General features: G+C 43.3%; 1 protein-coding gene across 1 annotated transcript in view; it reads right to left on the bottom strand.

The window, feature by feature from the left end:
• The window catches only part of asic1b (acid-sensing (proton-gated) ion channel 1b), an 878,352-nt gene extending 863,315 nt beyond the window's left edge, over positions 1–15,037 (bottom strand). The window contains exon 1 of the mRNA XM_059956013.1: positions 14,345–15,037. Within this exon, the coding sequence (XP_059811996.1) occupies positions 14,345–14,902 (558 nt within the window). The 5' untranslated portion in view covers positions 14,903–15,037. The remainder of the gene's footprint in view (positions 1–14,344) is intronic.
• Between the last annotated feature and the right edge of the window lie 624 nt (positions 15,038–15,661).

Below are 15,661 nucleotides of genomic sequence, written 5' to 3'. Positions count from 1 at the left end.
TTAAAACAAATGATGCCCACAAAGCAGGAGAAGGTTATAAGAAGATAGTAAAGCCTTTTCAGGTAGCCGTTTCCTCAGTTCGTAATGTAATTAGGAAATGGCAGTTAACAGGAATGGTGGAGGTCAAGTTGAGGTCTGGAAGACCAAGAAAACTTTCCGAGAGAACTGCTCATAGGATTGCTAGAAAGGCAAATCAAACCGCCCCCCCCCCCACCCATTTGCAAAAGAGCTTCAAGAAGATTTAGCAGACTCTGGAGTGGGTGCACTGTTCTACTGTGCAGCGACACCTGCACAAATATGACCTTCATGGAAGAGTCATCAGAAGAAAACCTTTCCTGCATCCTCACCACAAAATTCAGCATCAGAAGTTTGCAAAGGAACATCTAAACAAGCCTGACGCATTTTGGAAACAAGTCCTGTGGACCGATGAAGTTAAAATAGAACTTTTTGGCCACAATGAGCAAAGGTATGTTTGGAGAAAAAAGAGTGCCAAATTTCATGAAAAGAACACCTCTCCAACTGTTAAGCATCTATCGTGCTTTGGGTTTGTGTTGCAGCCAGTGGCAGAGGGAACATTTCACTGGTAGAGGGAAGAGTGAATTCAATTAAATACCAGCAAATTCTGGAAGCAAACATCACACCATCTGTAAAATAGCTGAAGATGAAAAGAGGATGGCTTCTACAACAGGATAATGATCCGAAACACACCTCAAATTCCACAATGGACTACCTCAAAAGGTGCAAGCTGAAGGTTTTGCCATGGCCCTCACTGTCCCCCAACCTAAACATCATTGAAAATCTGTGGATAGACCTCAAAAGAGCAGTGCATGCAAGACGGCCCAAGCATCTCACAGAACCAGAAGCCTTTTGCAAGGAAGAATGGGCAAAAATCCCCCAAACAAGAATTGAAAGACCCTTAGCTGGCTACAGAAGCCGTTTACAGGCTCCGATACTTGCCAAAGGGGGTGTTACTAAGTACTGACCATGCAGGGTGCCCAAACTTTTCCTTCAGCCCCTTTTCCTTTTTTGTTATTTTGAAACTGTAAAAGATGGAAATAAAAAGTAATCTTGCTTAAAATATTAAAGAAATGTGCCATCTTTAACTTTATGCCTTTTGGAAATCAGGTCAGCTTTTACTCGCTTAGCTATTCACAGTAACAGAAATTTTGACCAGAGGTGCCCAAACTTCTGCGTGCCACTGTATCTTAAGTATCCAATTGGTTGACATAAAATAAGTAATCATCCATTTTAGAACATTCTGTGTGATTTTTCTTCCCTTGTCCCTTAATGGAATTTCAAATAGCCTAGTTTCCACAGTCAGCAATTACAGTCTCTAAATCATTTCCAAATGCTTTAAAAAGAGGTTTAAGTAACATTTCAAATCAACAAAGAAAAGCAATTGGAGAGATAGCTAAACAGCTCCATGACGGAAGGACACCAGAAAATGTTTCAAGGCAGAATGGAGAAAAAAAAACTAACAGTCTAAACAATTGCTTCAAGATGCTTTAAAACTTTTTTCATTTCTAAAAGCTGTAAGGGTTCTCATGGAGCCATAAGGCAATGTAACAAATCATCATAGCATGAACAAAAAGACAAAAATATAAAGCTCTGTGTAGAAATATAACCCACAATCAAAAGTATTACAAACTACTAGCAATAAATCAGCAGCTCTCCACAAATTTCTCCATTCTATAGAGACAAGAGAGACATAGTGCTCAACTAAGATGCACATCCAGATCAGGACACATAAATGTGATCTAGTTCTGACTTTGTAATCTTTAAATCTGCATAAATTTTATTTGCTATTGTTTACCAATAATGAGTTAGATTCCCAGTTCGCTGACTAAGATGCAATGGGCTGGTTAGACTCCCTTTGAGGTATATGAAACATAAAATAGAATCAGAATCAGCTTTAATATCACTGACATATGCAATGAAATTTGTTGTTTTGCAGCAGCAGTACAATGCAATGCATAAAAAACTATAAATTACAATAAGAAATATATTAAAAATCAAATAAAGTAAGTATTGCAAAAATATAAGGTTGTGTTCATGGGTTCGTACATTATCCGTTCAGAAATCTGATGGCGGAGGGGAAGAAACTGTTCCTGAAACATTGAATATGTGCCTTAAGGCTCCAGTACCTCCTTTCTGACAGTAGTAATAAGAGAGCATGATGAATGCCGCCTTTTTGAGGTGTTGCCTTTTGAGGATGTCCATGATGCTGGGGAGGCTCGTGCCCGCGATGGAGATAGAAACATAGAAACATAGAAAAACCAACAGCACAATACAGGCCCTTCGACCTACAAAGTTGTGCCAAACATGTCCCTACCTCAGAAATGACTAGGCTTACCTACAGCCCTCTATTTTACTAAGCTCCATGTACCTATCTAAAAGACCCTATTGTATCCACCTCCACCGCCATTGCCGGCAGCCCAGTCCACGCACTCACCACTCTCTGAGTAAAATACTTACCCCTGACATCTCCTCTGTGCCTACCCCTGAGCACCTTAAAGCTGTGTCCTCCTGTGGCAACCATTTCAGCCCTGGGAAAAAGCCTCTGACTATCCACACGATCAATGCCTCTCATTATCTTGTACACCTCTATCAGGTCACCTCTCATCCTCCGTCGCTCCAAGGAGAAAAGGCCGAGTTCACTCAGCCTATTCTCATAAGGCATAAGGCAGGCAACATCCTTGTAAATCTCCTCTGCACCCTTTCTATGGCTTCCACATCCTTTCTGTAGTGAGGTGACCAGAAATGAGCACAGTACTCCAAGTGGGGTCTGACCAGGGTCCTATATAGCTGCAGTATTACCTCTCTGCTCCTAAATTCAATTCCACGGTTGATGAAGGCCAATACACCGTACACCGTACGCCTTCTTAACCACAGAGTCAACCTATGCAGCAGCTTTGAGTGTCCTATGGACTTGGATCCCAAGATCCCTCTGATCCTCCACACTGCCAAGACCCCTGAAGCACTCCACTGGTCACCGACCTCCATGCAGAATATGACCTGTCTACAACCACCCTTTGCCTTCTGTGGGCAAGCCAGTTCTGGATCCACAAAGCAATGTCCCTTTAGATCCCATACCTCCTTACTTTCTCAATAAGCCTTGCATGGGGTACCTTATCAAATGCCTTGCTGAAATCCATACACACTACATCTACTGCTCACATCCTCAAAAAATTCAATCAGGCTCGTAAGTCATGCTGACTGTTCCTAATCATATCATGCCTCTCCAAATGTTCATAAATCCTGCCTCTCAGGATCTTCTCCATCAACTTACCAACCACTGAGGTAAGACTCACTAGTCTATAATTTCTTGGGCCATCTCTACTCCCTTTCTTGAACAACATCCGCAACCCTCCAATCCTCCGGAACCTCTCCCTTCACCATTGATGATGCAAAGATCATCGCCAGAGGCTCAGCAATCTCCTCCCTTGCCTCCCAGAGTAGCATGGGGTACATCTTATCCGGTCCTGGAGACTTATCCAACTTGATGCTTTCCAAAAGCTCCAGCATATTCTCTTTCTTAATATCTACATGCTCTAGTTTTTCAGTCTGCTGCAAGTCATCACTACAATCATTAAGATCCTTTTCCATAGTGAATACTGAAGTAAAGTATTCATTAAGTACCTCTGCTATTTCATCCGGTTCCATACACAATTTTCCACTGTCACATTTGATAGGTCCTATTCTTTCACATCTTATCCTCCTGCTCTTCACATACTTGTAGAATGCCTTGGGGTTTTTCTTAATCCTGCCTGCCAAGGCCTTCTCATGGCCCCTTCTGGCTCTCATAATTTCCTTCTTAAGCTCCTTCCTAGTAGCCTTATAATCTTCTAGATCTCTATCATTACCTAGCACTCTGAACCTTTTGTAAGCTTTTCTTTTCTTCTTGACTAGAGTTAATACAGCCTTTGTACACCACGGTTCTTGTACCTTACCATAACTTCCCTGTCTCATTGGAACGTACCTACACAGAGCTCTACACAAATATCCCCTGAATATTTGCCACATTTCTTCCATACCTTTCCCTGAGAACATCTGTTTCCAATTTAAGCCTCCAATTTCCTGCCTGATAGCATCATTATACCCCTTACTCCAATTAAACACTTTTCTGACTTGTCTGTTCCTATCTTTCTCCAATGCTATTGTAAAGGAGATAGAATTATAATCACTATCTCCAAAATGCTCTCCCACTGAGTGATCTGACACCTGACCAGGTTCATTTCCCAATACCAAATCAAGTACAGCCTCTCCTCTTGTAGGCTTATCTATATATTGTGTCAGGAAACCTTCCTGAACACACCTAACAAATTCCATCCCATCTAAACCCCTCGCTCTAGGGAGATGCCAATCGATATTTGGGAAATTAAAATCTCCCATCACAACAACTCTGTTATTATTACACCTTTCCAGGATCTGTTTCCCTATCTGCTCCTCGATATCTTTATTACTATTGGGTGGTCTATAAAAAAACACCTAGTAAAGTTATTGACCCCTTCCTGTTCCTAACTTCCACCCACAGAGACTCCGTAGACAATCCCTCCATGGCGTCCACCTTTTCTGCAGCCGTGACACTATCTCTGATCAACAGTGGCACACCCCACCTCTTTTGCTTCCCGCCCTGTCCTTTCTGAAACATCTAAAGCCCGGCACTTGAAGTAACCAATCCTGTCCCTGAGCCATCCAAGTCTCTGTAATGGCCACCACATCACATCTACAAGTACTGATCCACGCTCTAAGCTCATCCACTTTGTTCACAACACTCCTTGCATTACAACTGTCCCTTCTCTATCACCTGCCTATCCTCCCTCTCGGACAGTCTACAAACTTTCTCTATTTGTGAGCCAACCTCCTCTTCCCCAGTCTCTTCAGTTCCATTCCCACCCCCCAACAATTCTAGTTTAAACCTTCCCCAATAGCCTTAGCAAACCTCCCCGCCAGGATATTGGTCCCCCTGGGATTCAAGTGCAACCTGTCCTTTTTGTACAGGTCACACCTGCCCCAAAGGAGGTCCCAATGATCCAAAATCTGAATCCCTGCCCCCTGCTGCAATCTCTCAGCTACACATATATCCTCCACCTGACTATATTCCTATACTCACTGTCGCGTGGCACAGGCAGTAATCCCAAGATTACTACCTTTGTGGTCCTGCTTCTCAACTTCCTTCCTAACTCCCTGTAGTCTTTTTTCAGGACCTCTTCCTTATTCCTACCTAATATGTACCACAACCTCTGGCTGTTCTCCCTCCCACCACAGGATATCTTGGACGCGATCCAAAACATCCTGGACCCTGGCACCTGGGAGGCAAACTACCATCCGAGTTTCTTTCCTGCGTCCACAAATCGAACTGTCTGACACCGCCCCTAACTATAGAGTCCCCTATCACTACTGCCTTCCTCTTCCCTTCCCTACCCTTCTGAGCCACAGGGCCAGACTCTGTGCCAGAGGTACGGCCACTGCTGCTTCCCCCAGGTAAGCTGTCCCCCTCCAACAGTACTCAAACAGGAGTACTTATTGTTGAGGGGTACAGCCACAGGGGTACTCTCTAGTACCTGACTCTTCCCCTTCCCCCTCCTGACGGTTACCCATTTCTCTGTCTCTCGTGGCCCCGGTGTGACCACCTGCCTGTAACTCCTCTCTATTTTACCTCCTCGCTCTCCCTGACTAGGCGAAGGTCATCGAGCTGCATCTCCAGTTCCCTAACACGGTCCCTCAGGAGCTGTAAATTGACACAGCTGGTGCAGATATGGCCGTCCAGGAGCCTGGGAGACTCCAGGACCCCCCACATCTGACACTGAGCACAGAAAACTGGCCTCACACACATACTGGCTGAGTTTACAACCCTCTGCAGCTTTTTCCAATCCTGTGCAGTGGCCTCCCCTGTACCAGATGGTGATGTAACCGGTTAGCATGCTCTCCATGGTTCACCCGTGGAAATTTGCGAGTGTCTTTGGAGACACACCAAGTCTCCTCAAACTCCTAACGAAATATAGCCACTGTCATGCCCCTTTTGCAATTGCATCAATATGTTGGGCCCAGATAGATCTTCAGAGATGTTATCAGCCAGGAACTTCAAAGACGAGGTTTCTTTGCTGTACTAGTTGTAGGGCCAAGAGGGGGCACAAAGTTGAGATGGAAGAGTGGAAGTATCTCATGATAATATTTATATATTATAAATATTGCAAGAATATCTCAGGAATAAAAGTTGACACAATGTGTGACAAAAGCATGTCAGCAAGACTCTGCAGGCAAGAAGTGCACACAAACATAATTATTTGTTAGGATGTACTGTGGCAAGTATTCTTACAGGTTGGTATGGAGGGGCCACTACACTGGATCAGAAAACGCTGCAGACAGTTGTAAACTGAGCCATCTCCATCATGGGCTCTAGCCTCCCCAGCTTCCAAGACTCATTACTACCATCAGTAAGGAGGTACAAGAGCCTGAGGATGTTCCTCAGTGTTTTAGGAACAGCTTCCTTTCATCTGCCATCAAATTTCTGAACAGATAATGAGGCCATGAACACTACTTCATTATTTCTACTCTCCTTTTGCTCTACTTATTTAATTTTCTTATATATACTTATCATAATTTATAATATATTTTAGGTATTGCATTGTGCTGCTGCCACCATGCAACAACAGATTTCTCAACATATTTTGGTGCCTAAGGAAAACGTGGTGACCTGCCTTATTGACTATCATCCAGTAGCACTTGCATCCACAGTGGTGAAGTGTTTTGAGAGGCTGGTGATGCAACACGTCGACTCCTGCCTGAGAAGCAGCTTGGGTCCACTCCAGTTTGCCTAGCGGCACAGCAGGTCCACAGCAGATGCCATTTCATTGGCTCCTCACACAACACTGCAACATCAAGACAGCAAAGATGCATACAACAGGATGCTCTTTATCAACTACAGCCTGGCTTTTACACCATCGCCCCCCCCCCCAAAACTAATGAATAAGCTTCAAGATCATGGCCTCAATGCCTCCTTGAGCAATTGCAACCTGGATTTTCTCACTTGGTGATTACAGGTAGTCCGGATTGGCAGCAACATCTCCTCCACAATCTCCATCAGCTCAGGTGCAGCATAAGACTGTGTCCTTAATCTCTTGCTCTACTCGCCTTACACTTATGAGTGTACGGCTAAGCACAGCTCCAATGCCATATTTAAGTTTTCTGACAACACCACTGTCATTGGCCGGATCAATGATGATGACGAATCAGCATATAGGAGGGAGACTGGAAATCTAGTGAGTGGTGCCACAACAACAACCTCTTACTCAATGTCAACAAGATTAAGAAGCTGATTATTGGAGGAAACCAGAGATCCATGAGGCATCGGGGGATCAGAGTGGAGAGGGATAGCAACTTCCTTGGTGTCATCATTTCAGAGGCCCTGTCTGGGCCCAGCATGTAGAAAGCATGGCAGCGCCTCTAATTCCTTAGGAATTTGCGAAGATTTGGCCTGATATCTAAAACTTCGATAAACTTCTATAGATGTGTAGTGGAAAGTACGCTGACTGGCTGCATCACGGCCTGGTATGGAAACACCAATGCCCTTGAATGGAAAATCCTACTAAAATAGTGGATATGCCAGTCTATCACGGGTAAAGCCCTTCCCGCGATCGAGCACACCTACACAGAGCACTGTCGCAGGAAAGCAGCATCCATTATCAGGGACCCCAACTGCCCAGGTCTTGCTGTCTTCTCGTTGCTGCCATCAGGAGCCTCAGGACTCACATCACCATGATCAGGAACTGTTATTACCCCTCAACCATTAGGCTGTTGAATGAAAGGGCATAACTTCACTCAACTTCACTTGGCCCATCACTGAACTCTTCCTACAACCTATGGACTCACTTTCAAGGACTTTCATCTCACGTTCTTGATATTTATTGCTTGCTTGCTTATTTATTTATTGATTTTCTTTTTTTCTTTCTGTATTTGCACAGTTTGTTGCATTTTGCACACTGGTTGTCTACCCTGTTAGTGTGGTCTTTCATTGATTCTATTATGGTTATTGGATTTATTGAATATACCCACAAGAAAATGGATCTCATGGTTGTATATGGTGACATATACCATATGTACTTTGGTAATAAATTTACTTTAAACTTTGATAATAAACCCAATTCTGATCCTGGTAAGTGATATTATAGGCTATGCATCCAGAGCAAAAGGACAAATTTAATGTTTATTTTCTAGGCCACACTATCCTTGCATTTTAATCCCAAAACAATGATAACACTGTACCTTCTTAAAAAGTTCTGAATAATTGTTCCACCAAACATAGTGCTGATTCACACTGACCAATTATGCTTCAGCTTCTAACTGGGATCAAGCTATGATAATTATGGTGCGATATTTGACCTCTGCATCTCTGTGCAAGTAAGTCAGGAAAGGGCTCCAGTCCTGTATGAGGCAGGCAGACAGCTCACTCTGCCACCAAATGTGTTATGATTTTTTTTGATGACTCAGAAAAATATGCCAGGATTATTCTGCATGTTTCTATATCAATGATGCTGTCTAAACGCTGCCAACCACCTTCCATAATATTAGATTCCATAGTACTAAAAATTCTCAGACTTAATAGAGAGAATTGCCAAATTGACCTACAAAACTCTTATGAAACAATTTGTATTCTAGCGCAATAGAACTGTTGTTGGTTGACATCGCTACTTTGATTCTACCAGGTGGGTCCCACCACAACTAAATCATAAGCAAAAAATCAGCTGTCCTTCCATAATGTTACATTGCTTGAATATCGATGACTATGCAGACATTGTAAAGGATTGTGAAAGTTATTTGTTGCCTTCTTTAAATTAATGGAGTCTGTTTGTTTGATAAATTAACAATATTATGTTTTTTAAGACTACCCTGGCTGTGATTCATGTGCAGTAACAAGAAGTCTCTTGTGATGTATGAGCCAATTACAATGTTAAGCAAGCATTACAACTGTATTCCAATCTTTACAGTTTTCTTAAAATAGTAAATTATTTCCAATGTGTTTTTCAGGAAATTACTGCAAAACTACATCTTTTAAAATATTTTACTTCTGAATTTCCAAATGACCCACACTAGTTTTCCTTTGTCCATTTATGTTATTAAATCAACTGAAGCTGCTTTGTGATATCACCCGTGCTTGCAAAATTCTTTTATCCTCTATATAAATAGAGTTTCTATCCTACCAATGTTAAACGGAAGATGCCTCTGTAGAAATAAAGAATAGGATAATTTTACTTGAACTTGCAGAATACAATGCCATCACCCATTCCTCCCCTCCCAGAGGCATGTATTGCTCAAAATACAAATTAAAACTAGAAACAGCCTCTTGTTTTCTGCACATAATTATATTTGGGTTAGTTACTGAATTTTGGGCCAGGAAAATGGCAAATGTGTGCTGAAGCACAAGGGAATTACCTATACCACAAGAGCACCTCCTGGTGGTGGTATCTAGGAGCTGAACTGAATTGACTGCAGCCCAGGCCAGGCATTGCAGCTTAAGTGAGCCCCTGCAGAGGTCTCATCGAAGAGGAGGGGCAAAAGGCATGAGAAAATCTAAAATAAATGTGACATTTCAAAGGCAACTTGCTTCCTGCTACCTTTTAGCACTTATCCCTGCATGAGGTTAAAAAAAACGACGGCAACTGAAAATAAGCTGTTGCTTAAATAGGTTGCTTTCTACCAGAAGCGTTGTTTGTCTCTATTGAAATAATAGAAAGCAGACGGAAAGCTCATTCCCCTGAGCATGGTGATACGCATATGAGCGCCCATCTCCGCCACCTAATCATTGCAAAATTAAATGATTTCCAGACTAGTATAGATTTTTAAAGTAATCCCTCATAACAAGATGGGAAAGATGTAAAATTGAGGATGTTGCACAACTCATCGCCAACCTGCCTTCAATCTCAAAATGACATCTCTGTCAATAACCTATTACCAGTTGCCATAACTCCTAGCTAATTTAAATGATTTGCGTGATGATTTGCACGCAGTCTTTGATATCGAGTCTAGACCACTTGTGCAATTGAGTTAACACCAGGAGAAACTATGTTCAGCACCTTTACAGGGACATCCCAACAAGTGTTCTTGCTGACACTCTGAAGTCCAATGGAGAATCATTTAAATACCACACCACATGTACGCAGCAAGGGCATTGTAGAGTATTCCTCTGGTCCGGTTGTATGCTATTCAGTACAGCCTTGGTTTCTGTTAGTTAACTTTCCTCATGTGTTTACAGTTTTGTTCATATTGATTACAATCTCAACCTGCTTCTCCTTTGACAATCAATCACTGTCCACAGATAGCACAATCCTTCAGTAATTATAAAGGTGTATGGCCTCAGTCACATTTTACTCCAAATCTGTTCACTAAAGTAATGAGCTTCTCAAAGCATAACCACAGCAGACAGATTTACTTCTAAAAGTGATGCAACTTTTACCCAGCAAGATACAGAGACACTATTTAATTTCCAGTGATTCACTTCCACCCCAGTTCCAACAGCAACACGTCCACCTCTGCTCTGTTCCATCTGTTCCGTCCACTCTTTGTTCTTTGGGGTCACTATCCAGCTGCAGGATTGACGGTAGCAGATCATCTGACCATGGTGGGAGGGGGAGGGGCAACACACCTGCTCCAACTGATACCCATGCTTACAGCACAGCTCGATCAAAAACTGATGATTAAGAGTGGAAAACCTTGTCAATTTACCACCTCTTGAACTAAGGAGAAGCTTAGCCAACTGAGCAGAAGTACAGAATCAAAACTGGGATCTTCCCTTGCTTGCTAGGTTACCACAACCAGTGTTCAGTATGTAGATTTTCAAAAGACTGGGAGAGAGGACAAACACATGGGCACAACAATGGGAGCAGGGAAACTCCTTGAGACTGTTCTGCCCCCAAAGAGATCATAGTTGATCCGTGTGCAAACATTACATGCCCGCCATTTCCCAATGTTCCTGCGTACCTTTGGCCTCAAAAAATCTCAGACTTTGTCAATAAATTGACCAAGTAATGACTTCCATTTGTGGAAAAGTTCCAAGCCACCATCAAATCCTTAAATCATAAGAAACACAACCCTTGTTTATGAGATCTCTCCTTGTAATTAGCCGTTGGGAGTCCAGCTGCCATTCTGTTGAATCTCTGTCAAGGTCTCCAAGGCCAACAGTTCCTCCTGAAAGTGCAAGGCTCAGAACTGCTCATGGAGCTGCCTGCCCTTTGCAGGGCTACAGTTCTATCAACTCCCTGATCAGCTGTAACCAAGGGTGACACACCAATTGTGCCAAGCACCACAACCATTACAGCACACAATATATGAAATTCCTATTTCCCCACACCATGAATCGTAAGAGGCCAATTATGGATTCTAAGCCAGGTTGAGGGAGAAAAAACAAACCAAGGTACCTGACAGAAAGAGAAATGTATATCCTTACAAGAGCCGGAGCCTTCAAGGTTCCAAGAGCCTTCCCGCTCTCCTCACTCCATAAATTTTCAATGAAGATCCTTAAGTGACAGCAGTGCCCCTCAGTAGCAGGTGAAGGGATGTGCCACTGACCTTAAACAGGAGGCCACAACAAAATGACTGCAACTGAGCGGCTCGGGGAGCAAGGAGAGGCATCTAAGAAATCTGCCCCACCCCATCCTCATCATCACCTACACCCTTCTCTGCCCACCTCCATAGCACTATTTAAATGATGAATTCATTTTGCTTTCACCCAAGCCCAATGAAACCTGCCCACGACAATGGAACCCTCTGTGAAAACCAACAACAGATCCTAAGGATGATAGGAGAGGGTGTCCTCTCAATCAGATGACAGACATTGGTGGTGGACATGCTTCTCCAGGTTTCTCCATGCTTCTCCCACCATGCTCTTCCCATTGGTCAGCAGTCACAAAATTCACTGGAAAGAAAAGAGACTTGGTGTTCCTAAACTAGTCGATCGGTCAACCAAAAACAGCCCTCTCATTTTCCTTAACACCATCTCCAATACTTGAACAAGCAGAAAGAATTTTTTTTCCAGTGCTGTTGACTTGCACTCATTTAAAAATGAGTGGAAAGTAACCACAACGTCATAGCCTATTTACATCAAGCGTCTCCTCAGAGGAAGGGAGAAATCATCCAATTCAAACATCCCTTGGACTTACCATTCTTGGAAAGTACGTGAAGAAAAATTGGTCATGTTGATATGATGTAAATCCTACAAGCTAACAGAATGATGTACTGTGAACGGTGATGACATATATATTTGCAAATTTTATGAATAATATATTTTGTTTCTAAAGTATATGGTCCATACAGTATACTGTTTACATTGTAAATACATGCTGATATTTATGTATTTATACACGTTTTATTCCATATCCATACTTTAACCTCTAACTTATTTTTATATAATTTTTTATTCGTTATAATTGTTGAATGTTGTGGTTTTTTTGTTGCACGTCATGCCAACACAACAAAGCAAATTCTTAATCCATGTAAATAAATGCATAAGGTGAATAAAGTTGATCCTTGATATTGGGGGAAAGGATCCTCATATCTGAAAGGTTGGTGAGCAAACCCATGTATGCACATTTCTGCTTCTGCCTTGAGATTTCACTGCTCCTCCGGCTTGCTGCGGCAAGGTCCAGTTTTAATTGAGGAGTGGAAGGTTAAGGGCACTTTCCTCAATCTCTCTCAGTCATTCACCGAACAGCAAACTGCAATTGCCTCTGTATGGACAGCAAATGCACGGCCATTTGATAGTGCAAGGGGGACAATTCCTGAGTGCAAAGGTAAATGAATAGATTTCACTTTTGGAGCTGAAAATGATTTAAGCCAGTTGATAATAGGAGGTAGTTCAGACACAGAAATGCCAGATGCATGGAGACAGAAGAGACTGCAGATGCTGGGATCAGGAGCAGCACACAAAAACTGCTCGAGGAACTCGTTGGTTCCGGCAGCATCGGTGGAGGGACAGCGGGGAGGGGGGGGGGGGGAGGCGGTAAATAAATTGTCAGTGTTTACAGTCAAAGAGGAGGGGGAGTGGTGAGACAGTGGCCAGAAGGTGACTGATGGACTGAGGAAGGGTGAATGTTGACGATGAAGGGCAGCTGGATGCAATATTTGGATGGGCAGAAAGTATACCTCAAACTTTGATGTCTACCTAAAACATATCTCATTTAATTAACATATGCAGATGAGGTGAGGTGACTCTGCTTTGAAGCATATGATTTACTCCTGACAATTAACCTTCTAAACCCCTCATCACTTCTTCATAAAGCCAAAATCTGATGTATTGCACATGTCAGAAAGCTTGTAAACATAAGGCTCCTGCCAATCCCCTATTGAGGTAGTTTCCAGCTTTTGGTGGAAAAAAACTGTTTTATTGGCGTGATCCACAGCAGTAGCAACGTGTTACTCAAATGACAGTCACCACTGTTCACACACACACAATGTTAGTTTTAAACAAAGTAAGGGGCACTAAAGACATGTGTTTACAGAGATTGCTTGATCTAAGATTGCAAAGCACAACTCAGCTGCAATGTACGACTCACCCTTCCTCCCTCCCATGTCACTTATGCATCATTGTAGGAATTCACCACAACAGACAGCTCATTGTAACCCCCAAAATTCAGACTCATAAGCCTTGAGTTGTAAAGATGGGAATTTTCACAAATATAATGTTTGAACACTGCAGCTTGCACAAGCATTTTAGAGCTTTGCTGATAGAGCGTCACAGTACAGCACGTTAGTATTTTGAAAGGTTTCATGACTATGTGTAGAACTGCAGCCTACTGCTACCAATAAGATTTCACTATTTTAATTTGTTCCTCCGGGGGACTTCAGGCAAACCTGGTCTTTTCCTGGGATGGTGGAGGGGAGGGAAACTGAAATCTGCCTTAGGACTTCTTCTCCCATCAATACAGGGATTTTTCCATCACCTCTTGCCCGCCCAAGGCTGCCCTGATATATTTTTCCAGCATGTTCTGCTCTATGTCAGTTATTTTATCGCTTCTTTTTTCTCCTTCATTTTCATCCTCCACCACCTTCCAAACTTCAACCCCCACCTCAAGATGCATAGGAACCTGCTCGACTCTGTTCACTGTCACAAAGAGGAAAGCAGAAAGCAACAAATACGCTGCTTCTCACAAACAATCAATTGCCAGTTGGTCAACATCAGCGGTCAGCGTGTGCACTAGACAACTTCAGGGAGATGTACCTCGGAATACCCCCAACACGCTACCCAGGAGCTGAGGCAGGTCCTCCAAGCACACCCTAACAACTCTCCTCCGATCACAACACACAAATGACTGCAATGTCAGGGAAACTTTAATTTCCCGGCGGTACTCACTACTTGGAAGTGCTGGTGGGTGCACTCTTTCCCTCTGTATTTGCAGTCCAGGAGCATGTCTTTCATCTCATGGCCGGCTCGGTCGTAGAACTCCCTCATGTTAAAAGGCTTGGGCTTGAAGTTCCCGAAGTTGGCCTTCTCGATCAGGACATCCAGGACGTGTTTCTCCGCCACGTAGGGGTCGGGAATCTCGAACTTGTTGTTCAGCAGCGCTAGGAGTTCCCCTGCGTGGTACAGATCGTTCTTGGTGATCTTGCTAAAGCGAAACTCGTTGAGATTGCAGATGGTGATGGCGGGGAAGGTCAAGTTATAGGCGCTGATCTCGTCCAGTTTGGTAACATGCGGGTACTCGAAGTAATACTTGATTCTCTGGACGAAGACGTGGATGAGGAAGGATAGCGAGCCGAGGAAAGCCAGGGTCCAGATAATGCGCCTGAAGGAAAGGCGCTCGTAGGTGAAGATGTGACTGATTCCGTGCAGAGTGGAGCTGGTTGCGAAAGCCTGAAAGCTGGAAGGCTGCGTCCTCTCCGCATCTTCGGGCTCTCCTTTCAAATCCATCGGGCAGAGCCTCCGGGAATAAAAAAAAAGGGAGTCAGGAAAGGAAAAAGCACGAAGCGGGTCCAAGGGAGGAGAGAGGAAAGAGCGGGCAGCTCCTCGCAGTCTCACTGCTCTGCGTGTATGATGTGTGTGTGTGTGGAGGTATACAGTATATATATATATACAGGAATCGCTCGCAGGTCCCCAATTTGAGTATATGCCGCTTCAGATGAATGACAGACTGCTCGTACTCATCAGCGAGGGCTTTGCAAAGCTCGCTCCCACGTTAGGTTCCCCCGATGATCATAAAATTATCATAAACAGCCCGTTTGACTGTAGAAGCCGGAACAGAGAGCAGCTCTTTGGCCGACGACTCGCTGTACTCTGTGTCGGGGGAGGGGGTGGGGGTGGAGGGAGCGGAGAGACTAACCGGAGTGGCTATCTGTACCGAAATTGCAGACTGATCATTGCCCACTTGCAGCAAGTGATTTTTAAACCCATCTTTTTAATTTTCGTCTTACCTGCCTGGTCACGCAAGATACTAATTATAACTGCACTCCCTCGTTTTTATTTGCAGATGATTTAGAGATTGACTTTTATTTAAATAACCTGGTTTGAGTTGGGAGGTGGTAGGTGCCGTTGGTAAAATGCTGAATAAAAATAACGATTTAATCAGTATATACTCTCATATTATAGAAAAACAACACATTTGGTGCAATAATAAAGCCATAAACCGATTTATCAAAATAAAGTCTTGCATTTCTCATATCCCAGAGCTCC

The sequence above is a fragment of the Hypanus sabinus genome, chromosome X1 (assembly GCF_030144855.1).
Source record: "Hypanus sabinus isolate sHypSab1 chromosome X1, sHypSab1.hap1, whole genome shotgun sequence".
NCBI lineage: Eukaryota > Metazoa > Chordata > Chondrichthyes > Myliobatiformes > Dasyatidae > Hypanus > Hypanus sabinus.
The sequence above is the reverse complement of the archived record's forward strand: the minus strand, read 5'-3'. Positions and strand labels throughout refer to the sequence as shown.